The sequence below is a fragment of the Rhincodon typus genome, chromosome 8, assembly GCF_021869965.1.
Source record: "Rhincodon typus isolate 14 chromosome 8, sRhiTyp1.1, whole genome shotgun sequence".
Lineage (NCBI taxonomy): Eukaryota > Metazoa > Chordata > Chondrichthyes > Orectolobiformes > Rhincodontidae > Rhincodon > Rhincodon typus.
In genome coordinates, this window is record NC_063339.1 from 25,157,718 (window position 1) to 25,185,118 (window position 27,401).

Here is a 27,401-nt window from a genome sequence, read left to right on the forward strand (position 1 = left end):
TAACAGATATTCAGGTGAACTAACTTTTATCCCTTAAAATCAAAAACTACAAGGTGGACATTTTTCATCAACCTGTTCAGATATATTATGAAATGCCTATGACAGAATTCCTGGCTCAGAGATTGGGACATTATCACTGTACAACAAGACTACACACTAATTGCTCGAAACTACCAAATAATGCTGGAGTAGCCCAACTGCTGTCCCATTTTGGCACAGTAAATTTATAGCAGTTGCTGTCTCATTAAGCTTTAGAAGTTTTAGACACTGGAAATAGATGCCCTTTCGTAGACTGAGTCACTTAAAATCTGCAATGTTACTTTGTAGCCCTTAAGAAGCAAATTTTTATTCATTCCCTCAGCTTCTGCCCACATATTACTAGCTGGTTACATAATTACAGATCTGCAACAAACCTCAGGATATAATTCCATTTCTATTTTCCCTGCCAGAGACTGAATTCTCAGTGGGAATGAATATAGCTGCTTCTGACAACTTTCGGTACAGAAACTGAGCATATTGTAGCTTAGACATGAGAAAAGTGAATGCTAAATTAAAATCGAAAAAACTATCGATACTGAAAATCAGAAACAAAATCTTGAAATTGCTGGAAATAGCAGGTCTGGCAGGATCAGTGGAGATAAATCAGAATTAATGTATCAGACTCAGTGACTCTTCCCCAGAACTGATAGTAGCTAGAAAATAGTGTTTTTGTGCACAGGACCAGGTGTGGGCGGGAGTAATGAGTAAATGATAGGTGGAGATAGAGCCCAAAGTGAGAGAAGAACTGTTGGGCAGACAAAGGAGTGGATAAGCAACAAGATGGTGGTGGGAAAGATGCTCCAGTCGGAGCTCCCTGCTCACCAATGCTATGTCCTTTTTTCTTGCTCTGTGACAAGTTGCGACCGGAGATGGGCAGAAGCTGAGCGTGCAGGCCATGTCCTGCAGCGGCTGCAGAGTAAGCGCAGGCCGGAGCAACAGCAGCAGATCGAGCATGGGCTGGCCCGAGTTCCGGAGCGACGAAAGGGCCGCATCCCTGGACTGCCAGAGAGGCTGTGACCCTGGAGTGACAGTGGGGTCGAGGTACGAATCCTGGTACCGTGCAACTTTACCTTGTTGCTACTGGTAAGGAGTGGACTGGAGACTGGAGTGATGTGGGACAATTGCTGGACTTGGGCTTGGTGCCACATGCTGAGCTGTTGTTATCAGACTGTAATTTAAATTTTTTTACTATGTTATAACACTTCTGCAAGTAATGCTTATGCTTTCCCGTAACCCTCTTTGTATAACACTTCCTTTTTACTCTAAGATTTTTACCTACTTGTACCCAAGATGGCACCATTAAAAGGCAGGCATTGTAAAAACTTTTCACTGTACTCAATACAGAAGTATAGGAGTACAAATGACAATAAAAGGATATTCTATTCTTTTGTATAACGATCAACCCTGGGAGAATGAATAGCTATTAGTGGCTAACAAAGGATGGTGTGTCAGAGGAGACCATGTGACAACAAGGCTTGGTGTGTGGGGGTAAGGACATGGGAGAAGGTGCTTCAAGCTCTAAAATTATTAAACTCGATAAATGAGTCCAAAAGGATATAGAGTTCCCAAGTGAATGCTACTTCTGTGGCTGGGAATTCAAGTTGACCAGTACCTAAGAGACCGCACTAAACTAAATTAATACCTTTTTCACAATATTTACGCAAGTATTGACATTTATATCCAGAGAAAAACGGCACATTTTTGCCTTCAATTCTGCCCCTAAACTAAAAATCCCCTAAACTAAAAAGTGATCATATTTACCAGAACACATCCAATAATATAATACAACTGCACACACCATAACTTATTGAGGGGCTCTCCAATGCAGGAATTTATATTAAGAAAAACAAAAGAACTGCGGATGCTGTAAATCAGGAACAAAAACAAAGTTGCTGGAAAAGCTCAGCAGGTCTGGCAGCATCCATGAAGGAAAAATCAGAGTTAACGTTTCAGGTCCGGTGACCCTTCCTCAGAACCCGACTCGAAGCGTTAACTTTGTTTTTACCTTCACAGATGCTGCCTGGAACTTATCAACCTTCAGGGGCTGCAAGGAGTAAGTTAAAAGGTAAATCAAAATGTTCAGACAAACTTCATTTTTAAATTCCTAGATATTGTGACAGGTAGGAAAATCTGGAAAGAAGTGGGCAAACAATAAAATTATTGTAAGAGACCCCACAGAAAGTTGAGACTTTAACAGTGTGAAATGAAGAACAAGCACAACTTGTAGGATGGCACTGCAGAAGGTTTGGAAGATCAAGGGGCAAAATTTCAGAGGCTGCAAAATTGACAAAGATAAAAAAGACAAAAAAGCTAGAACCACTGAGAAAGATCATCATTACAAAGGGGATAGGAAGAAAATTAACTCAAAACAGTTTAAACCACATTATTCAGCAAGATGGCAGCAGAGTATGATGCTTCTGTCAGAGGTCCTTCTTTTTCCTCTTTTTCTTCCCCCCCTCAGCACCAGAACTGGCAACAAGTCCAGATCAGCAAGCCCTTATGTCCCGGAACACCACGAGGAGCGAGTCCTGCAGCAGTGGAGGGAAGCAGCCACCGGCGGTGCAAGCAGGAAAGGCAGGAGCAGGCAGCCCAAGGCGGCCGACGGCGAGTGCGGGAGCAGGCAGCCCAGCAGGGGCTGTAACCCCAGAGCGATGGACAGGCCGAGGTACGAATCCCGGTACAATGCGAGTCAATTGATTGCTGCTGAATGTTGGTGAGGAGCAGACTGAAGGCTGGAGCGATGCAGGACAATTGCTGGACTTGGGCCTGGTGCCACGTGCTGAGCTGCTGTTATCAGACTGTAATTTAAAACCTTTTCACTGTGTTTTAACTACCTCTAAGTAATGCTTATGCTTTCCTTTAATCTTTTTTGTGTAAGACTACTATTTTTTTTATTCTGTAAAAGATTTGTACCTAGGTACTGCCTAAGATGGCACCATTAAAAAGCAGCCATTGTAAAAACTTTTCACTGTACTCCTATACTTTGTATTGTAGTACAAGCGACAATAAAAGGATATTCTACTCTATTCTATTCACGTCAATTAAAACAGAGAATAATGAAGCCAAAAAAAAAAGTCTGACTGAAATTAAGTTACTCAAATTTAACTACTAAAAGTAGACTTGGGATAGAAGACTGAACAGATTCAAAAGATAGGCCGTTGTTGCAGAAGCCACCATGAGAGATTATTTATAATGGAAACTTTACAATGACACACAAAAAGTTCATTATTGTTCAAAGAAAGGCATTCTAAGACTTATGCAAGATTCAGCAGAGTAAGACACCCCAGTCAGAGCTCCTCTGCTTGCCATCCTTTTCCTTTTCTGCCATTTTTTCCTCCTCTTTGTAACTTTCCTTTCATTCTCCTCCCCTCCTCTGCCCTACATGGAGCCTGAAGTCGAGGAGTGGGGCGAACGCTGGCTAAGTGCGGCAGCGGCAGCAGCAGCAGAGTGAACGGGCCGAGTCCCAGAGTGGCAGCGGAACGAGTCCTGGATGCAGGCTGGCACATGGCGGCAGCATGGCCTCGTGCTCGGAGGCTGTCGGGCACAGACTGGAAATTAAGTGCTTAGTCTCACATCATCATTCTGGACTTTTTCAACTGTTCTCAAGCTAATCTGTCATGTTTTTTACATTGTAACAACACTTTTTTTTTTTAAAAAAAAACTCTGTCACAACATTTAAAATATATGTTACTAGATCCTCTACACCTAAGATGGCACCGAAAGGCAACATTACAAACTTTTCACTGCACTCATTCGAGTACACGTGATAATAAAGGCTATTCTAGATTCTAAATTGAGAAAAATCAATATCAGTGAGACCCAATTTTTTTTCCTGTAAAGCTAAAAGCATTTTGGAATTGGCTCTGGCTTCGTAGGGACAGGATTAACTTCTATGACTGGTTTCATGTTCTGAATTTAAAAACAAGGCAAATCATTGTTGAAATATTCTGTCGAATAAGCTTCATTTTACTTTAGGTTTTTCATAGAATTCCTACAGTTTGGAAACAAGCCATTTGTCCCAATGAGTCCACACCACCCCTCTGAAGAGCAACCCATCCAGACCCATCCGACCTACCCTTTCCCTGTAACCCTGCATTTCCCACGTCTAATCCACCTAACTTGCACGCCCCTGGACACTACAGGCAACTTAGCACGGACAATCCACCTAGCCTTGCACATCTTTGGACTATGGGAGGAAACCGGAACACCAGGCAGAAACCCATGCAGACACAGGGAGAATGTGGAAACTCCACAGTCGCCAGAGGGTGGAATTGAACCCAGGTCCCTGGCATAGTGAGGCAGCAGTGCTAACCACTGAGTCACCGTGCTGCCCGTAGGTGATCATTGAGCCTCCCAGGTCATAGCAAATTGGATAGCATAGGTTTGTGCACAATGTATTATGCTGCTCCTAAGATTGAGACAGAAAAATCTAATCTTGGTTAGGAAAACAGGGTAAAATTAGAACCTTTAGTCTCCATAGAAGAAATGTCATTGGAACAGTGATCTAGAGACCTAAACTAATGCTTTGGGAACAGAAGCTCAAATTTCAACATGACAGCTAGCAGACTTCAAATTTAACTAATAAGTCAGTCATTTAATGATCACAGAACTACCAAACTGTCATAAACAAGCATCTGCTTCACTCATGTCCTTCATGGAAGGAAATGTGTATTTATGGTCTGCTCTATATATGACTGTAGACCTACAACAATGCAACTGAATCTCAACTGTTCACAATAATAGCGCAGGCAATCTGAGGACACAGTCCATTATGTAGAGTAGCATTACCACCAGCCTGAATGGGGTGCATTCAGAAAGAATGTCAGAACTTAAAATTGGGCAACCACAAGTTGCTGTGAGCCATCAGCAGCAGAATTATTACTCAACCAACCTACAGTCATGGCCTGGCATATTTCGCTTTGCAACAAAACCAAGTCAGGGTCCAACTCTTGATCAAATCAGGGCTGTAGAAAATCTTTTGGAACTGGAACTAGGCACACCTAAAAAAAGTGATATGCTAACCTGGTGAAGCTACAACACAGAACTGCATGCATGCTAAAGACAGAGTTAAACTCTGCGCAGTATAGAAGAATGACAGGCATCTGTATTGAAACATACAAGATTCTCATGAGCCTTACAAAAAAAAGAGTAGAGCAGAAAGCTCATTTCCCCTTGTGGTACAGCCTAGGTTCAGAGGATAGGGGGCCAACCAGTCCAACTTTCCTCATAAAACAATCCCGTCATCTAAGGAGTCAGTCAAGGCGACTTCCAACCGGATGACTTCTAATGCAATGATATCCTTTCTTAAATAAGGAAACCAAAACTGGGCCTTGTTCTCAAGAAGTAGTCTAACCAAGGCAACGACAACATACTATTTGCCTTCCTAATGATTTGCTGTATCTGCGTGTACCAGGACACCCAGATTCCTCCCCATCTCCAACTCTCATTCTGCAAATTCCATCCATTAAAATAATTTGCTCCTTCAATCTTATTCCTTTCAAAATAGACAAGTTTAAATTTTACATCATTACATAGCACTTGCTGAATTTCAGAGCTGTAAATTGAACCACATCCCACATAGCCACATAAAATGGAGAAATGCTCATGCATAAATAAGGGCAACTGGGCCAATGTAATTAATGGTCATTAGAGATGACCTTCATTCACGAGGAGTATGTAGAATTAGTTTGGACGGACAATGAGAAATAATAGGGGAAGGAAGTCACTAGTGAGTGAAGTACAGGCCCAAACAGTAACCATAACGTAGGACAAAGTGTATGAGAAATGTTAGGTGCCTGTTATTAAAGGAACAGCAATAAGAAGTGTCTAGGCCCGAAACGTCAGCCTTCCTGCTCCTCTGATGCTGCTTGGCCTGCTGTGTTCATCCAGCTCTACACCTTGTTATATCAGCAATAATTGAGAGTGACTTTACATACAAACTGGAGGGAAAAAAATCAGATTGGCAACAGTGGCCTGAATGAGGAACTCACAGAATAGTTCCGAGATAGTTTTTCAGAGTAGTATGTTCAGGAAGTGACCAGGGAACAAGTTGCGAGTTGGCACTGTGTAATGTGACAGGATTAATGACCTCAGCTATATCACCCTTAGATAGCAATGATTGAATTTTACATCCAGTTTGAAAGGGAGAAGACTTGAGTTTAAGACTAGTACCTCGAACTTAGATAAAGGGCAGTGTGTGCAGGAAGCAGAGCAAGCTGAAGTAAAGTGGCACACTAGGTTAGGGGATAGATCGAGAAAGATACAGTAACAGACATTTAAAGTGAATATTTCAGAACACTCAGAATAAGTACGTCCCTCATAAAAAGAAAAATTCTAAAGAGAGGGTTCAATCTATGGTTAACAAAAGAGTTAAGGAATGCATTAAATTTCAGGAAAAAGCTTACAACCATGCAAAGATGAGCAACCGGGTCAAATGATTGGTCAGAGTCTAAAGAATCTGGTTAGCTCAGTTGGCTAGATGCCAATATTGCAGGTTCAAATCCTGTACAGACTGAGGTTACCACGAAGGACTCTCCTACTCAACCACGCCCCTTGCTGAAGCATGGCGACCCTCGGGTCAAACCACCACCAGCTGTCTCTCTTTAATAAGAGGGCAGTCCAATAATGCAGTAGAACTATGGCATCTTGTACTTTTTTTACAGTCAGAACTAGAGAGCTGTGTTTTAAATGTGAGGTTGCCCTTTTCAGACAGATATAGGACAATTTCTTTTCGGAGTTCTGCAACTTTGGACTACTGCCTCAGAAGGTGGAGTCATTAAATATTTTTAAAGCAAAACAGATTCTTGTTGGGCAAAGAATCAAAAAAGATTATCAAGGTAGATCAGAATGTGGAATTCGAAACACTAACAGATCTTGTTGAATGGTTGAGCAGGCTTGAATACTGGAATGTTCTATTTCTGTTTTATTTCACGTTTGTGGAACTGTTCTGCAGAAAATTATCATTTCTGAAGAGATGAACAACACCACCTACCGACTGTTATTAATCTGATCCTGGCAAAATACATTTGATAGTAATTGGCACCAAGGTTGCTTCCTTTTTCATGATGTTAATCCCTAACAAAATACAGGAAGTTTAGTTTACATTAAGCATGAATCAAGAACATAGAAACAAATCTCAAGGTTTACAGCTTTAAAATTAGATTATGCAAAATACCAATTATTTCCAACTCCTACTCACATCATGGCTTTTTTAAAAAATAATTTAATCACAGGTGCACAAGCCCTCCTTTTGGTTTCATTCTAAAGGTCCCAGTTCAAAGTCTGGCGTCAAGAGATGACTTCTCCTATATTGGTGCAATTATCATAGAATAGTTAAAGTTTACCAAGCTAAATTACTTTGTTCAAACAATTCCCTTTCAATGCTCTACTCTTCCCAGTCATCAACTATAAAGGTCCCAAGGTTACTTTTTTTCTTGGCAATTATAAACTCAAAACTACAAATATACTGGAAATCTGAAAGAGACTGTGCTGGAAATACACAGTAGATCCATCAGCACTGGGCAAGATGAGACAGGTTAATACTTCATAGTCTAAGAATGAATCTACATTAAATAGTAAACCAATTTGTTTTCTATGCACTGACAGAACAGTCTGTCTTTTGCACAAAAGCAAATTGTTGGTGAAACTCAGCAGGTCTGGTAACATCTGTGGGGAGGAAGCACAATTAACTTCGAGTTTGGTGACTCTTCATCAGAACTGATAGCAGATAGGTAAAAGTGGATTTATAATGAAAATGTGGGGGGTGCGTAAGTTGGGAGAGCAGATAGGCATAGTTGTAGCCAAGAGAGACAGAAACACTTTCATATTTGTCTCTTTCTGTTTATATGTTGAAGTGGCAGGCAACTAGAAGCTGGAACAAAAACAGAATTGCTGGAAAAGTTCAGCAGGCCTGGCAGCATGTGTGAAGAAAAATCAGAGGTAACATTTCAGGTCCGGTGACCCTTTCTCAGTTGAGGCCAATCTCTCATATGACAAGCCCTTCATTACTGGGATCATTCTTGTAAACTTCCTCTACCCCCGCCTCCAATGCCAGCTCATTTTTCCTTCGAAACAGGGCCCAAACCACTCCCCATATTCCAAATGCAATCTGACCAGAGCATCAGCAGAATACCTCTGCTTTCATACTCTAGTTCTCTTAAAACGAATACCAACGTTGCATTTGCTTCCCTAACCGTCAACTGAACCTGCATGTTAACCTTCAGAGAATCCTGAACTAGGACTCCCAAGGCCCTTTGTGCTTCAGATTTCCAAAGCCTTTCCTGGGTTTAGAAAATAGTCTGTGCCTCTATTCTGTCTACCAAAGTGCATAACCTCACACTTTCCCACACTGTATTCTATCAGTCACTTCTTTACCCACTCTCCTAGACTGTCCAAATGTTTGTGCAGCTTCCCCTCTTCTAAACATTATCTGTCCCTCCCCCTGTCTTTGTCATCTCCAAACTTAGCAACAATGCACTCAATTGCTTTGTCCGGATTGTGAACAATTAACATGAATAATTTTTGTCCCAAAACTGACCCTTGCAGAACTCGAGGTTGCCATCCTGGAGAAGATTCCTTTATCCCTGCTCTCTGCAAGTTACCAATCCTCTATCCATGCCAGAATTTTGCCCCTAACGTTGTGGTCTCGTCTTATTTAGCAGCCTATGCAGCATATTGTCAAAGGCCTTCTGGAAATCCAAATAGATGGCGCCCACTGGCTCTCCTTTATCTAAATTTGCTTTTAACTCCTCAAAGAATTCTTTGAGGTTTGTCAGGCTTGGCCTCACCCTGCCGAAGCCATGGCCCCAAAAGCTCCTGCCATTGTTGCTCCACCGTCTTCTCTGCTAGGCTGCCTTTCAATCAACTCCGTCCAACTCCTCCCTCATGTCTTTGTAATTATCTTTATTCAACTGCAATACTGTTACATCTGATTCAATCATTGACCTCTCAAACTACAGGGTGAATTCCATCATTTTATGATCACTGCCCTCTAGAGGTTCCTTCACTTTCAGTTCCCTAATCAAGTCTGCCTCATTACACATCAATAAATACAGAATGGCCTGCTGCCTAGTGGGCTTGATCATAAGCTGCTCCAAGAAAAATCTTGAAGACATTCCACAAATTCCTTTCACCGACATCCACTATGAACCTGACTTTTCCAGTTCACTGCATATTGAAGGTCCCCATGATTATCGTAAAAGTGCCTCTCTTATTTGCCTGCTTTGTCTCCCTATCTATTTTCTTCACCACATCCTGACTACTGCTCGGAGATCTGGACACAACTCCCATTATGGTCTTTTTTCTTTTGTGGTTCCTCAACTCAACCCACACAGATTCCACTTCTTCCAGCTCCATCACTTTTTGCTATCAATTTAATTTCATTTCTTACCAAAAAGGCAACACCACCCCTCTGCTGTTATACATAGATCATAGAATCCCTAGAGTGTGGAAACAGGCCCTATGGCCCAACAAGTCGACACCGACCCAGAGAGCATCCCACCCAGACCCATTCTCCTATAACCCACCTACACATCCCTGAACACGATGGGCAATTTAGCATGGCCAATCCACCTGGCCTGCACATGTTTGGACTGTGGGAGGAAACCGGAGGAAACCCACGCAGACATGGGGAAAATGTGCAAACTTCATACAGGCTCTTCCAAGAAGATCCACACCCATGAATATTTAGTTCCTAGCTCTGATCCCATTGCAGCTACATCGGTCTTGCATTGACTGTCCCCTTATCTGCTCTGCCTGAAGTGAGACTCCTGACCCTTTCCATATTAATTGTTCTGGAAACTTGACCGTTTTCTATAATTTTCCATATAACTGAACCCTCTCCCCCAATATTGATTTTAAGGCCCTATCCACAGACCTGGTTATGCAATTTTCTAGGACTCTGGTACCAGCATGAATCAGGTGAAGCCTATTCCTTTGGAACAGCTCCCTCCTTCCCCAGTGCTGGTAACAACAATGGTGCCATGAACTCGAACCCATATCTCCCACACCAATCTCTGAGCCACGTGTTTCTCTCTAATCTTGTTGACCCTGTGCCAATTTGCTCATGGCTCAGGTTGCAAATCAAAGATTACCACCTTTTTGGCTCTGCCTCGCAATTTAGCCCCTAGCTGCTCATTTTCCTTCAGAAGAACTTCGTTCTGCTTTCTATCCATCTCATTTGTAACTACTTGGACCATGACAACTGGATCTTTCTCCTTCCCCTCCAAATTCCTCTACAACCTAGCTGAGATCGATCCTGGCCACAGAGAACTGTGTCTATTCCCCAGACTATAGTATTTCTGATTACAACTACATTTCTCTTTCCACCACCTCGCCCCCCAACACCACCCCCACTCTTGAATGGCTCCCTGTAGCATGGTGCTGTGGTGAGTTTGCTTATCCTCCCTAGAGCCTCCACATTCTATACTGCAGTTGTTTGTTAGCTCACCGAGCTGGTTGTTCTGTGGTGTGCAGACATTTCGTTACCTTTCTGGGCATCATCAGTGCGACCTCTAATCGAAGCACTGGTGTTCTGCTTCCTTCTGGATCTATACGATCCTCTGGTGTGATCGTCTTGTCACTTTCAGTTTTGTTGTTTTATACCGACTACTGCTAAAACAATAGAACCAGAAGCGACAAAACCATCACACCAGTGGATTGTATAAATTCGGAAGGAAGCAAAAAACCAATGCTTCGATTAGAGGTCACACTGATGATGCCCAGAAAGGTAACAAAACGTCTGCACACCACAGAACAACCGGCTCGGCGAGCTAACGAACAACGGCATCCACAACCCAAGCTATAAATGTTCGCTGACACATTCTATATTTGATATTAGCATCCACAGCTTAGGAAAGGAAAGCAGCAAACAATGTTATTTCTGATCACTATCCAGTGACTCTGAAAAAAGTACATAGATGTCTACAAGGACAATGATAGGCAAGTATAAGATAGGATACAGTGGAGACACTCCATAGTCTCAAACTGCCTGCCAATCTGTAGCTTGATGAGAAGTGAATAATTGGGATAGATGCCACACCTCAGATTGAGTACTGCTCATTGGAGACAGGAAAAAGAAGAAAGAGAACATCCAACAAGTTTAAGAACTATTTTCAAGAAAACAGATATGCCATTCTATGTAAATTGCAATAAACCCCATAAAGTTGAAATTTGCAAGTGCTATTCCAGATTTTAATAAGTTGCCACACAGGGAGTTCAAAAACTAAGCGACGTTCCCCAGAGTTAACACCTTTTTGATACTGATCATTCAAATATTGAAAGCATGGCTAGTAGTGGAAAACTCTCAGTAATTTCACAACAGTTTTGAACATCAGAAATCTAACATACACAGCCAGCAACACAATTGCAATATTCAAATTTAGCTTCAAGTAGTTTCCTCTCTATTGACAGTAACACAACAATATCCTACAAAGCTTGACTAAAATCCAGCAAATTCCCAAATAAAGACTCGATAAGATTAGCCCCAATAGCTGGAAATGAAATTACATTAAGCAAATATTGCAATGTGTTAGATTAGCTTTAGCTTTTAGTGAATTCAACCATACTTCTGGAGTATATCACAAGGTCTGATTGTGCAAATATGTCTGTACTTTTTCCACAAACATGCAGTGCCACTGCCTTGTTCCTGCTGAGAAGCAATCTTTCTAGTCACAGCATGAAAATGAGGTCATTGCTAACCAGATAGATTAAACTGGTGGGTCTATCATATACACTAAAGGGATAAAAAGTAAGAAACATTTTAGTTATGGGCTTCTGTCAGAAATAAAAACCAAATGGAAGAATTTCAACTTGTAAAAGATAGTATGAGTTTAAAATAAGACTTCCACTTCTCAACATAAAATTCTAAACAGGACAAATACATTTGCGATTACAGTTTTCTCTATAGTGCAGTCACCAAAATTACTGAAGTCATTCATTCTCCATAATGCTATAGAAATAGTGATATTTTTCCAATAACCAGTACACTGGGTATATCAGCTTCCTACCTTTAAAGGTGAAACCTTTACAAGTTTGTAGACTTGCTCGCAGAGCTGGTGTGTTTGGTTGCAGACATTTCATCACTGTGCTTCTGGTGAAGCATTGGTGTTCTGTCCCGCTTGTGATTTATATGCCTCGGCGTGCTGGGGTGGTTGGCATTATTTCCAGTGGTTTGTATATCGGGTCCAGTTCAATGTGTTTGTTGATGGAGTTCCGGTTGGAATGCCAGGTTTCCAGGAATTCCCTGGCATGTCTCTGTTTGGCTCGTGCTGTTAAGGATGTGCTGTCCCAGTCAAATTCGTGCCCTTCTTTGTCCGTGTGTATTGAGACCAGTGAGAATTACTCCAGCAACCACCTCAACACCCATAAACGGAGCTGCATCAGGACATTACTTAAATGGATCACAACACACTGCAGCAATCCAGAATTGTGCAAAGCAGAACAGGAGCTCTTGTAAGGAGTTTTTAAAAGGAATGGATACGCAAAAAGCACAATCCGTCGTTACGTCCGTGACAGACACAACAAGACGACACAACAGGGCCAGACACACCAGTTACCCAACCATACAAAGACGGATGACCACAAGACTACTCCTACCGCTAGGTATTAGGGTAGCCCACAAACTGACAACCACCCTGCGACAGCTACTGTCGAATGTAAAGGATCCCATACCCACAACCAATAAAACAAATGCGAATATATAAAATACCATGCAAGGACCAAGAAAACTTACTTCGGCTAAACTGGAAGAAAACTGACAATAAGGATACAAGAACACCAACTAACACCAACAACGCCAAGAGGCATGGCCAATTCTCACTGGTTTCAATACACACAGACAAAGAAGGGCATGAATTTGACTGGGACAATACATCCACAATAGCACGAGCCAAACAGAAATGCCAGGGAATTCCTGGAAGCCTGGTATTCCAACAGAACTCCATCAACAAACACACTGAATTGGACCCAATTTCCAAACCACTGAAAAACAGAACCGGAAGTAATGCCAACCACCCCAACAAACCTCAAGGCATATAAATAACAAGCGGGACAAAACTCCAACGCTTCACCAGAGGCGCACCGACGATGTTACCTAGCAGGGTGACGAAACATCTGCGACTAAACACACCGGTTCAGTGAGCAAGTCTACAACCTCATCCACAACCCGAGCTACAAAATCTTAAAAGTAATTTCTTTTATTTGTAAAGTTGCATTCCCCACGTAGGGCTAAAAACTGATCTGTGCCATTACTTGGGTAGGCAAGCTCGGGGTTCAATGAGTTGCAAGCTGCCTATGCCACTGCCAGTGGAGGATATACATACACATTTTGTTAAGCTAAGCTACAAATAAATTTGGTGCTGCCATTTCTGGAAATGGATCATCTAGGCAGAAGGAGGGCTTCAGAATCACGGGTGGAAATCTTAGTTAAAGGTGGACAGTAGCAGAGCAGCTATATTTCTATTTAGAAAGGTGAGAATTAATTGATATTTAATTCACTTGTCTGCTGCTCCCAACCACCTGGATCAGAGACCTGGCATCAGTACTACTAAGTGGCTAATGACCTCAAAAAGGTAGTCAAAGTCAGTGAATACATCGTCACATAGCATGTCCACTAACATTTCACACTGTCCAACACATCACACCCTCACTTTCCAGCTAGCTGTCAACAGCATTTGGAACTCAGGACTTTCACGTAGCATCCAGAAACTCCACCTACAAATGTGCCAGCTTCACACATCTCTCACTGTTTTCAGGAATGACATGACATGATTATAACCCAAATACTAACATTCTTCCTTCGCTTTCTGTGACAAGGTGGCACATAAAGGAGTAGAGCAGAACTAGAGGGGACAAGGACTATTGCACCTCCTGAAGTTTACAGGGGAATCGGTGTTGCAGCTACAATTACAAAGTAAGATCATAAGATGTTGGAGCTGAAGTAGGTCATTTTTATGGACCAGACCAAACCCCTCAAATTAAGAAAAAGTTAGGGTCTAGGCCAACTGTAAGGCATTACATTCCAGATGCAATTTGATTGGTCAAAGTACTCAATGCTAAGCAAAACACACTTCATTTTTACACTACAGTTAAAATACACACAAAATAAAGATAAAATAAAATAATTGGCTTGATTGTAACTATCGAAAGACTTAAACTAATACATTTTTTTATTAACTATTACTAAGTAACTGTTCCAATATAATAACATCCGATAAACACGCTCTTGGCGAAGGCAAGTTCAGTAAAGCAGACTGTCTCACATGCAATTCTAGCAGTAGAAATAGAACCCCACTTTTAGTGCTCACAGACAGAGGAATAAGAGCTTGCAGATCCAACTTCAAGACCCCATCAACTGCAGAAAGCTAAAAATAAAAATAAAAATCCTGGTTCTACGGACCTTGACCTCACCTATTCAGGCTGCTAGTATTGTTCCAACTTTTAAAAAACCCAAACCCTCACAAACTGTTTACTTTATTGGCTTTGAGCAGACTATTTTTCACTTGTCTCAACTTTTCTTCATATAAAAAACAGGGACAAAATACACCTCTAAGCCATAGTATTGTCACACCATTCAACCCATTGAGTCTGTTCTGCCAATGATATCATGGCTGATCTGATGCTCCTGACCTCCACTTTCCTGACTTTTGCTCATAATCCATGATTCTCCTGATTAAGTATATTCAAGGTTGCGACAAATTTTTAATGATCCAGCCTTGACAGCTTTCCATGGCAAAGAATTCCACAGATTCACGACCTTCATTAGTCTTAAATGTGCAACCCCTTGTTTTGAGATTATGCGATGTGGTCCTAGACTCTCCCGTGAGGTTATGCACTTTGGCAGGAAGAACAGAAGAATTGGATATGATTGGGGGTGGGGAAAGAACTGTAGAAAAGTGCACAGAAGAGATCTGAGGGCCAAAACGAACAAATAGCCCGAATCCAAATTCAGCTACTAATAGGGAAGGCAAATAGATTGATGGCCATTATTTCCAAGGGAATGGAGTTTAAAAATATGGAAATCTTGCTAAAAGCATAAAGCCATTATTCAAATTACAGATGAAATACAGGAACAAAAACAAAGTTGCTGGAAAGCTCAGCAGGTCTGGTAGCATCTGTGAAGGAAAAAAAAGAGTTAACGTTTCAGGTCCAGTGACCCTTCCTCAGTACCGATTGATGAAATTTCATCACAGATGAAACACTGTGAACTGCTTTGGTCCCCATACCTAAAGAATGATATGCTGGTCAGGAATCCTTTATCCAGAAACCTTGGGACCAACTGGTCTTTAGATAAAGGTATTTGCCGATACAATCCCAGAAGTCCATTTGGCACCTCTGGCAAAAACTTTACTTGGCCCTATCAGACTTAAAAATGATCTTTCCAAAGGGCTTGAGCTCAGCAGATCTACAGGTTTGCTCTCGAAAAGACCTTCAGATTTCAGCTCTTTTTAGTTTTCGGACATGCAGATAAAGAACGGCTGACCTAACGGGAATTGGAAGCAGATTCTAGATCTGGAGGAGAGCTAACGTAGGTTGGGGTCATACTCTATTGTAATTTAGAAGAAGAAAGGAAACCTTATTGAAACACAAGAGATTTTTAGGGATTTAAAAGGGCAGATGCTGAAAGGTTATCTTCCCTTTTTACAGAATCTAGTATCAGATGGCATTCTCAAACTGTGGGATCAACCATTTAATATAGAGACGGAGAGGAATTTCTTCACTCAGAGGATAGTCAATCTGTGGACTCCTTTACCACAGAGGGCTGTCAAGTAAGGGAATCAAGGGCTACAGGGAAAAAGCAGGAAAGTGGAGTTGAGGATGATCAGATTAACCACGATCTCATTGAATGATGCTGCAAACTCAATGGACTGAATGGCCTATTTCTGCTCCTATATCATATGGACTTCTAGATAGTGAATCACCCCAGTGAGAGTTTGGCTACAATAGATTCCTAGTATTTGACATCACTGAACACAAGAATTCTTATCCCCTCAACTCTCAGCTCACCTTCAATCTGCTATCTGACATAAAGAGTAAACTGCAGATGGTGTCACCACAGAACTGTTACTTTGTGCCCAATATCCTTCCCTCCTGATTTTCCATTTTCAGCCAGTCAGTTGGGAACTGCTGTCTGATCAGCCACAGGGGTCCTGAAATTTGATTTGCCATTCCCAGCCACCAGTTCAGACTCTGCTGCTGAACATACTTTAAAAGCTAATACACGATTCAGCAGACAAAAGAGGGCTACATCTGTGCTAGGAATAATATCAATGGGGTAGCACAAAGAGATTGCTGATGGCCAGGCACATACATGTTGACTGTATTGTGGGCCTGCTAGACAGCTTCCTATCACAGTCAAAGAGCATGGAAAAGTCCAACTTTCAGCTGACAGAGGATATACACAGAGCAAGTTCCTGTCATACTGCAGATCCAGAGGAACTGTCACTGTTGCTCCATTATCTTTTGCAGCCAATGCAATGACAAAAATGTCAAAGAAAGTTTATCTTTTTTATAAAGCTTCTTCAAAATAGTCTACTTGAACTTGGGGAGCCAAGTTCTGATGCACATATATGTTCACCTACCTGGTAGTTCTTCCAGCTACCACAAGCTTCACTGACTGTCATCTTCCCTCACGTAGGTGCCATGACAACTAATTGTTAGTACCTAGTTATACCCAAAATCTTTCACCCATAAATCCACTATTTCACCTGACTCCCACACAAGGACTGAAGCGAGAACTTGTTGTTTTAACTTAGAAACAGAAAATAAAATTGACAAAGACCAGAAAAGGGTGAAAGATCACAATGTGCTTATGCAGGAATTCGATATTAGTTTGTCAACAGGCTGTGACATTAAAGCACAAAATGGAAATCTTAAAAGGTGTTTTCGTTAAAAAAAAGTAAAACCTTACAGAAACATCCTAAACTTCATACTCCCAAGCTTGAAGATTTGGGTTTTGTATTTTTTTTTATTAAAGAGGTTGAAAGATTCCTGCATGTCTAGACCAATGCAGGTGGAAAAAGCAAGGAATTTCAGGAGTTGAATATTATTTAAATAGAGAAAGGCTGCAGAAAGTAACAGAACAGGAGGTATTTGGGAGCTTTTATTCTTGAATCACAAAAAGCTAGCATCCAAGATCTGGGGGTGATGGGGAAGGCAAATGGGACAGAGAATAAAAATAGGGAGGTTTTGATAAAGCTATACAAGGCACTAGTCAGACCACAGCTAGAATATAGTGAACCGTTTTGGACCCTCTATCTAAAGGAGATATACCAAAGCAGGTTCACTAGGCTCAATCAGAATATTGAGGGGCTGTCTAATGTGAAGAGGTTGAATATGTTGGGCCTATACTCATTAGAATTTAGAAGAATGAGAGGCAATCTTATTGAAACATGATCAAAAATGATGTTGCTTCATTAGTCAGGTGAAGACACAAACCTCTGGAAAATCTCAGTTTTTATGGCATTGTAGAAAATGTATTCCTTACTTCATTCTACTTCTGAGCAGCTATAAACCAGCAAACTATTGTAGATGGCCTGATTTGCTTGTGGCAAATAACATACAACATGTTTGTTTTGACCGAAAATAAGAAATGCTGGAGATCACAAGTCAGGTAGCATCTATGGAGAGAAAGCAAGCTATCACTGAGTCCAGATGACTCAGTAACAGAGCTGACATGCAGTATGTTGCATTTATTTCTACAGCCTGCTTTAAAAAGAGTGTTTTAAAGTTTGATGATGGCACCATTTTAAATATCAAAACCCAAACATTTAAGAATGGTATATAGTTACTTGCAATTATGTGTAAAAGTGCTGTTACCCTAGGCCAAAAGCACTGAACAGGGAACACAGTTTTTATTTATTCATTTGCCTAAGTGCTGAAGACAGAACAGTTAACATTTGCAGTCAGATATAACTTCTTTGGAATGCTTCAATGCTCCAGCACTGTTTGTATTTCAGATTTCCAGTACCCACAGTATTTCGCATTTGTAATACAGGTACAGTTTGGGTTTACTAGCTCTGGTTTTAAAGCCATAAAATTATACATCAAGTAACGGGTTAAAGTCAAAGCAGCACGTACTTATTCTGGTCAAAAACTGCTCTCGTTAACTTTGCCGGCCTAAAATTTCATTGTTCACCGCCACACGTTATGAAACCAAGTGATCCACAAACATTAGCCGAAAAGTGCATTTCTCTGTCTTTTTTTCAGTTCCAATTCAAAGACTGGCATTTGAAACTTGAAAAGCAATCTCGCTTCACGTCAGTCCTAAACTCTTCGTCTTTTCCCGAACTCTAGCTCTCCACCCCACCAAACTCGGGTGATGTTGAATAAATGAACACGAGAAAGCACTCAGCTTTCATGCATCAATTAAATAATGAAAAGGCGACTTTCAGGTCTGTGGGTACCAACACAACGGGCAGCATAGAAGAAAAATCACACTCAAACAGCTGCCCCCAAATCGGAGTTCTCCTGATCGGTAGTGACAGATCCAGGAAGAACGAGAAACAACAACAAAAAGGAAACCAACAGTTGAACCACAAACTGAATTTTGACGAAAAGAACTAAAACAAAAGTCAAACCAAAAAAAAACTGGATAAACTCAGTTTCACAGGGCAAAATTTGTGAAAAGAAAGCAGTTTACCTGCCACCGGCCAACAGTGAGGAAGAAAAGCGAGAAAGGGATGGCCGTGCCCGACATGGCATGTGTGGAGGGCATCCCGTACTCGGAGTCGTAGAATATCTCCACCTTGACCACGGGAGGAGAGCGGGGCCTGGGCCAGCGAATGATGTCTTTGGTACACTGGCCCAGGTACATGACCCACACCCAGATAACGATAAGCCGGCGGCCAACATACGGGTCGATGTTCCAGAGCCAGAAGGGGAAGAAGGTGATGTAGAAGAGCTCGTTGCCCAGCTCTGTGCCGAAGCTGAACAAGTAATAGAGCAGCCGGTTGCGGATGATGAACTCAGTGCCCCCCGCCTCCTCGTTCAGGGAGTTCCTCCGCCTGGGTTTCTTCTTCTCGGTTGTCGGATCGGCAGCCCCCTCGTCCTCCGCCACTTTGCTTCCCGGGGTGTCGCCGCACGACGGCGGGCAGGCGACGCCGTTCTTCTTGCCGCAGTCCGAGTGAGGGGAGGGCGGCTGGTCCCCGCCGCGGCGGTGCGTGGCGCCGCTCCGGTTCGCCGTGTCCCCGGCGGGAGGCCGGCAGTCGCCGTTAGCCTGCGGCGGCGGGGGCGCGGTGTGGACGGGCTGTACGCCGCATAGCTGCTGAAAGCGGGCCACTTGGTCGGGGTGGTTCAGATAGCGGAACAGACGCCGGCAACCGTCCGCTTTCAGCCCCATCTCAACGGTCGGTGGCTCGCCCCCTCACTCCCCAACCGGACCACCCTCCTTTCTCTTCTCCCAACCCCCACTCCCGGGAGCCGGGCCTCTCCGATCCACCCGGCTTCTAGAAACTTCTCTGGCCGATTCAGTCCGTCCAGATTTTCGTTCCTTTTTTTTCCCTTCACTCTATCCAAGCTCAGAATGAGATTGAAGGAGAGGGGTGTGTGTGTGTGTGTGTTATCTGTTCGGGGAGGGGAGTCTCGACGTGCTCGCGTCCGCCTTTCCCGCTCCGGCTCTCGGGGGCGCGCATGTCGTCAGCCGCGTTGGCGCGTGGCCGGCCTCGGCGGCGCGCACCGTGCCCCCGCCCCCACCACACCGCGCGCGAAGGCCCTCGCTCTGACCGGCGACCAGCGGCGGTTGACGCGAAGTTTTCGAGGCAAATGGCGACAGCCAGAAACAACAGCAAAAACAAAAGGAAAGAATGGCCGGCGGCTTCCGAAAGAAACACAGAGCCGAGAGCCTGCGACTCAAGTAAATAGTGCAAAAAGATAGTCAACAGGCAAAAACAAAGTTGCTGGAAAAGCTTAGCAGGTCTGGCAGCATCTGTGGAGGAGAAAACAGAGTTCTGAGGAAGGGTCACCGGATCCGAAACGTTAACTCTGTTTTCTCCTCCACAGATGCTGCCAGACCTGCTGAGCTTTTCCAGCAACTTTGTTTTTGTTCCTGATTTACAGCATCCGCAGTTCTTTTGGTTTTTAGTCAACAGGCAAACTTTGTGTCAGCTGCCGTTCACTCGGCGGTGCCGCTCCTGACTCTTGACTCGCAAGGTTCAAGTCAAGGGGCTTGAATGCGGGGGAAAAAAAAATCAGGGTTTGATGGTCTATACTGAGGAGGTGCTGTCTGTTGGATGAGTTGTTAAACTGAATGACCACCAGCCTGCTCAGCTGGGTGTTGAAAGAAGCATGGCGCTATTCAAGAGCATTATCCTTGGTGTCCTGGCCCATATCTAGATTCATACAGCCCTGGAAAGAAGCCCTTCGGCTCACGGCCATCAAACATTCATTTACTCCAAACCCATTTCCCAGCATTTGGCCCATAGCCTTTATGACATGGCTTTTGAAGTGCTCATCTAAATATTTCATAACTGTCTTGAGCATTCCTGCCACTGCAACTGTTTTAGGCAGTGAGTTCCAGATACCCAAAACCTTCTGGTTGGTTAGCTGGTTTGCAGTGCAGAATTACATCAATATCATTGGTTCAATGACCACACCAGTTAAGGTTACCATGAAGGATTTTCCTTCTTAACCTCTCCCCTTGCCTGAGGTTAAAGTCACCACTCCTCATCTCTCTTTAGTGAGACAGCAGCCCCATGTTCCAGGAGGATTATGGCAACTTTACCTTCATTTACCAAACTACAAATTTTCCTACCATGTACAAACTTACTGATCATACTTCTTACATTCTCGATCATTATTATACAAAACAAACTGCAAGGAACCAGTACTGATCAGTACCCTGTGGTACCCAACTGAACACAGGTCACCAATCACAGAACACCCTGTGACCATCACTATTTCTTCCTGCCACTGAGCAAAATTTTGGATCCAATTTGACAAACTGCCATGGATCCCATGGGCTCTGAGTTTCTTAACCACTTGCCATGTGAGACCTCAGAAGCCTTGCTGAAGTCCACATAGACAACATCAACTGCACTGACCGAGTCACCTCAAAAACTTCAATGAAATTTGTTGGACATGGTCTCACCTTCTTTAGCTATACTGCCAGTCCTTGATTAATGCTTGCCTTTCCAATTAAAGATGAGCCCTGTATGCCAGAATGTGTTCCGATAGTTTCCCTACTGTAGATGTTAGACTCACCAGCCTGTTGTTTATCCCTAACACCTTTCTTGAATAATGGTATTGCTTTAGACATCTGGCACCCCTCCTGATGCCAGACAGGATTTGAAAATTAATGTCAGAGCCCATACAATCTCCCTGTTTGCCTCCTACACCTGCTTTGAATGTATATCACCTGGGTCTGAGGATTTAGCCACTTTCAACCCTGTTAAAACCACTAATACCATCTCCTTCTCAATGCTAATTTGTTCAAGTCTATCACAGTTCTAGACCTACATTGTCCTTTTCTATACAGTATGGAACTGGCGGAACACAGCAGGTCAGGCAGCATCAGAGGAACAGGAAAGTCGACATTTCAGGGCAGGATCCTTTATCATGGCTGGGGAGGGGGAAGGGAGCTCAGAAATTGTAGGGGAGGGCGGGCGGTGAGGCTGGGCGAAGGCAAGCAGGGTGGTGATAGATAGATGCAAATAGGGGATTGTGAAGATCGACCAATGCGAAGGGTGGAGTGGATAGGTGAGAAGGAAAATGGATAAGTCGTGTCAGGTCTAGGAGGTAGGGATGAGAGGGAGGGCTGGACATAGGATGACGCCACTCTGCGCCCTGCACACTCCAATCAACATCACCTTTCGGTTGCCAGCCATTTCAACTCCCCTTCCCACTCCCTTGGTGACATGTCCATCCTGGGCCTCATCCAATATCACAATGAGGCCACAAGAAAATTGGAAGAACGACACCTTATATTCCGTGTCGGAGCTTACAGCCCAATGGCCTCAACATAGAATTCACTAACTGCAAAATCTCCCCACCTCTGGCCTCCTGTCCAGCCTTCCCTCTCATCCCCACCTCCTAGACCTGACACAACCTGTCCATCTTCCTTCTCACTTATCCCCACCCCTCCCATTGACCAATGTCCACAAGTGCATCCACCTATCACCACCCCACCTGCCTTCGTCCAGTCCCGACCCCACCCTCTAAATATTTCTGGGCTCCCTTCCCCCTCCCCAGTGCTGATGAAGGGTCCCGACCCGAAATGTTGACTTTACTGTTTCTCTGATGCTGCATAGCCTGCTCTATTCCTCCAGCTCCACATTGTACTGACTGTGATGTCCAACATCTGCAGTTCTTGCTATCTCCTTGTCCTTTTCTATTGTGAGTACAGATGCAGAAGTTCTCATTTAAAACCACAGCATGTCTGTGAGCTGCACACCACTGCTGCTCTGGTCCCTAATGGGCCCTACTCTTATCCTGCTCTATTAATCAATATTACAAAAAATAGATTATCCTCACTATCACATTATTCACCACATTAATAAAAAAGCTTTTCTGAATAAGGGTACTAATCTGTGATACCAACAGAGCCAAAATAGTAATTCAACATTAGTTACATGTTGGGGGTAGGGGGAAAGGTGGGATGAGCTGGGCAAATGTGAATCGGTATGTATAAGAAAAACTTTATTATAGAAAGCAGAAAATTGCTGGGGGGGTATTCCAGCGGAATATCTCTGCTGATAAATGTTAATTTTTTTTAGCTTGAGTTAATGTATTATGGTTATTGGTTAATGTTAAACAATTTCATGTTAGGGTGTTGCTGAAAAAAGCCACATTTTGTTGAAGCTTTTTGTCTTGCATTCGTCAGGATACTTCACAAAAATACAAATTCGTGGCCAAAACTAAATTGAAATTTCATATGAGGAGAGTACTGACTGGTTGTCAACTTGACTCTGATTCTTACATTGCTATGGAGAATGAACCCATTAATACTGGTTAACAGTTAACTGCCAGCCTTTGTTTAAATTCAACACAAAGAAGGTTGACCCTGATTAGTCAAGGCAATGTCCTGAGAAATGAACCAAGGAATAGCTGTCACCAATTTTATATTTCAATTGATTGAGTTTTAGTCTAGAGAATGACAAAATAGTGAACCCTGAATTTTCTACAGGCTGATCAATCGCTTCCTAAAAGAATTGCTTAATTATCACACTATCCTTCAATTCACAAAGACACACGATGAACGAGCTTCCCAACATTTTATGAGATATGTTCATCTACAAACATTCCTGTTCAAGCCAGCAGTCTTTCTCTCTGCCCACATTGTTCATAGAATCCCTACAGCATGGAACGGGTCAATTGGCCTAATAAGTCCACAGTGCCCCTCCAAAGAGCATTCCACCCAGACCCATTCCCTGTAACCCTGCAATCCCCATGGCTAATCCACATAACTTACACACCCCTGGACACTATGGGCATGGCCAATCCATCTAGCCTGCACATGTTTGGACTATGGGAGGAAACCCATGCAGACACAGGGAGAATGGTTCAAATATCGTATTGCATGCCTGAATCTTCTACACAGACAGCTGCCCAAGGATGGAATCGAGCCCAGGTCCCTGGTGCTGTGAGGCAGCAGTGCTAACCACTGAGCCACCGTGCCACTCATAATTCAAACAAGTATTTTTCTCCCATAAATATTTTCAAATCAGCATAAAGAAGAGTGCTGGGGATGCCAAACGTCTGAAATAAAAAAAAACCTGGTCAAAAAATCTCAACAGGTCAGGTAGCACCTGTGAAGAGAGACAGAGTTAACGTTTCAGGTTGCAATGACCTATCTGAACTGATGAAAAGTGATTTTTTAAGTGTTAATCATTCAGTCTAGTCTCATGCTTGTCATCCAGACTCTGCAAACTGACATCTTTGGTAGCCTTAATGCATTTGCTCCCTCCAAAGACAATACTGGAACTTCCCCACTCTATTTTGGTTAATAGTGGTACTAATCTTTCTTGGCATCTCATTTGGGGATAGAGACAGACAAGCACATATATGCAGATGGGAGGCAAAGTTGCCTGGGCTCAGAATAGTTTTCAGGCACACTTAAGGAAACATTAATGTTGAATTGAGACTAATGTAAATTTGTAGTATTCCATTTCAAATTAATTAACATTTTTCCTTAAGAGATTAAAGAAGATAATTTCTAACATCAGTTGTTTACAGCATTTTTAAGAGAACAGGAAAATTCACAATACAGAAGATTGAACAAAGGTTTGTTTTAATATATATATATCTTTATTGATGAAACAAAGACAATAATCATAAAAAGAAAGACAGGTAGCGGGATAGGACTGCATGTCGGTTTCTCAATTAACAATGTCACAGAATGGTTGGAGAACTTGCAGAAGGCTTATTTGCTACAGGATTTTGAAATCTAGATTATTGGTTTCTCAACTCATCTTCCTATTTTTCTAAGATCCCTTATCATTACATTATAGTAGAAGCAAAAAGGTGGTTTGACCCTTAACCAAACTAATCAATTATTTTTAAGTAAATCATGAAGAACAGTTTGCAGTATCACAATACTACTAACTGGAACTTTGTTGAAAGCTTTCCAAATGACTAAGATAAATTATGCGTAATTCATGGAAATGATCAAGATGGAAACTCTGCAGTTGGATAGCAGACAACAAAATTACCAGTGGAATGGCCTGATTAGAAAAAAACATTTCAGTCCAAACAAACAAGATCGAATCAACGTGTAGTTGCAGGGTCTGACTGAAGTAGAAAAGGAGCTAGAACATTGATTACTTCTTGACACAAAAATAGAAGATTCAGGCATGCAATACGATATTTGAACCATAAAAGAAGGCACCAAAATTCTAAAATATCATCTTAGTTGTATAATTTACCAAGCTGATTTGGAATACGTAATTTGTTGGTGGGTATTTTGCAGCGTTGTAAGCTCAGTACTAAGTATTTAAGTGTTAATAAAATATTAAAAATGTTTGTTGTTAACAACTTAAAGTAAACCATTGGATTTGATTACCACAGATGATGAGAACAAAGTTTCCATTGGCATCTCTGAACATGGAAGGAGGAAAAACAACAAAATGGAATATTGTAAACATTAAGCCTCACAGAGACAAAACCTTCAGTGTTTTCTGTAACTGCAAAGCCATAATCACAAGCAGATGTCAACTGCAACTAAGTGTTAAATTACAGAATTCACAAATTATATCTGTGTTAAATAATATATTAGATATCTAAAATAAACATTATACAAAAATTTAGGATAAGCAAAATATTGGAATTTACTAAGTTCTCACAAATCTTTTTTTTGAAAGATAGTGTTGACAAATTGTTTCCAAATACTCCCATCTTTATTCAATATTTCTTTGGCCAGCTGACTGCTTGAAATAACTGGTTGGCTTGCTACATATTCAACCTTTTATGTGTTGTCAATTGTTAAAATAAGGACTTCTCCATTTTCTGTTCCCTAATTCTAAAGCTAGACTAAAAAGTGTCTCGTTACCCCAGACAGCTGAATTTCAGACAACTAGTTATCTCTAAAAGATTGAATTGTAAAATTAACTAGTGAAAGCACGTACACATGACAGAAGTGCTTATCAGCTCACTATGTCATCTCACCCCATGACTACAGAAAATGACTCATTCAGTAGCTCAGTCTGTAGTGTCAAGTAAACACATACGTTCAACTCCAAAATTGCAACTTTATTTAATACATATCAAAAAGGATACAATTTTTGAGACCAAAACATCTTTTCTCCAATGTTCACACGCAAAGAGCATTGCAGTTAATCATAATTTATGTCATCTGCCTCCTTGGCAAAGTGAAACACAATAGTAAGGGACTCTGGTTTCTTCTAACATTTTTTATTATCTTTGTTTTTTTTAAATGTAAAAGAACCTGGATTTAAAATGCGATATTTATTTATGTAGGAAACTTGTATAGAGAAATTAAGATACAAACTGCTTTTAAAAAGCTATACATTTGAAAAATGAAGGAGGAAGCCAGATATTATGTAGTTTCAAATGATTCTATAGTTTGGAGGCCAAGGTTTCAAAAATAGGAAAATTATGGTTTTTTTATGTATACAAAAGAAAAATACTACAGCTGCTGAAAATATCGAATAAAGCAGAAAATGCATAAAATACAAAGTGATCAGGGAGAAACAACACTAATGTTTCAGTTCAATTAGATTCTTTTCCCCAAAGATCATCAATAAACTCATTGGATTTTTATGATGGTCTGGCAGTTTTAATGGTCAGTTCTTGTAGATAATGACTCACTAATTATTTGATATATTCAATTTCAGTACCTGGTGTGTCAAGACTGAACCCCTGATCCATTACTATAACCACCAGCCTACTGAAACGACAGCATTATTCAAAAAGCCTGAATTTGAACAATGGACAAAAGACCACTTGCAAAGGCTTGAGGGGCTGAATGGTCTACTACTCTTTCTAATTTCTATGTTTCATCTGCTAATGGTTAAGAAGTTTAGGGCACGTTGAAAAGAATGGCAGAATGCAACATGTTATACTGTGCTATTTTATCCTGATCCATACAGTCAAATTTGTGAACTTCTGCAAGATGTTATTATGCAGTGAAAACAACACCAATCTCAATATATACCAATCAGACTGTTCTTAGAAATACAGCATACTATCAGTAAAATGCACACAGCTACCTCCTATTTTTTTCAGTGAAAATCTTTTTTTTTCATTTCTCCAGTAGATGTGAGCACTGCTGCTAAGACTGGCATTTACTGTTCACCCCCAATATCCTTTGATATAAAACAGTAACCAGGTCAAAAAAATGTCTCATTTAATCTCATACTGTTATTTAAATGTAGGGTTTGCTTTATTTTATGTATCCCACTTTACACATTAATGTTGCCTGCATATAATTTCTCAAAGTGAAATTAGTACATTAAAATGCAGATTAAAGTGCAGACCTGAACAAGAATCTGTATGATTCCAAACATAGGGGTAGCATTGCGGCTCAGTGGCTAGCACTGCAGTCTTACAGCACCAGGAACTCGGGTTCAATTCCACCCTCTGGCAACTGTCTGTGTGGAGTTTGCACATTCTTCCTGTGTCTGAGTGGATTTCCTCCAGGTGCTTCAGTTTCCTCCCACCGTCCAAAGATGTGCAGGCTAGGTGGATTGGCCATGCTAAATTGTCTGTAGTATTCAGAAATGTGTAGATTAAGTGGGTTACAGGAGGATGGATCTGTGTGGGATGTCTGAGGGTCAGTGTAGACTTGTTGGGCTGAATGGCCTGTTTCCACACTGTAGGGATTCGGTGATCTATGTATATGAATTAATTGAATTATGGTCATTAAACAGTGTTTTGTGTGCCATTTTGGTCTCTTTACCTAAGAAAAGATAGAC

At 41.8% G+C, this 27,401-nt stretch overlaps 1 protein-coding gene across 1 annotated transcript in view; it reads right to left on the reverse strand.

Annotated features, from left to right (window-relative positions):
* Positions 1-19,592, reverse strand: part of sgpp1b (sphingosine-1-phosphate phosphatase 1b) — a 61,250-nt gene extending 41,658 nt beyond the window's left edge. The window contains exon 1 of the mRNA XM_020514038.2: positions 18,677-19,592. Within this exon, the coding sequence (XP_020369627.1) occupies positions 18,677-19,375 (699 nt within the window). The 5' untranslated portion in view covers positions 19,376-19,592. The remainder of the gene's footprint in view (positions 1-18,676) is intronic.
* Between the last annotated feature and the right edge of the window lie 7,809 nt (positions 19,593-27,401).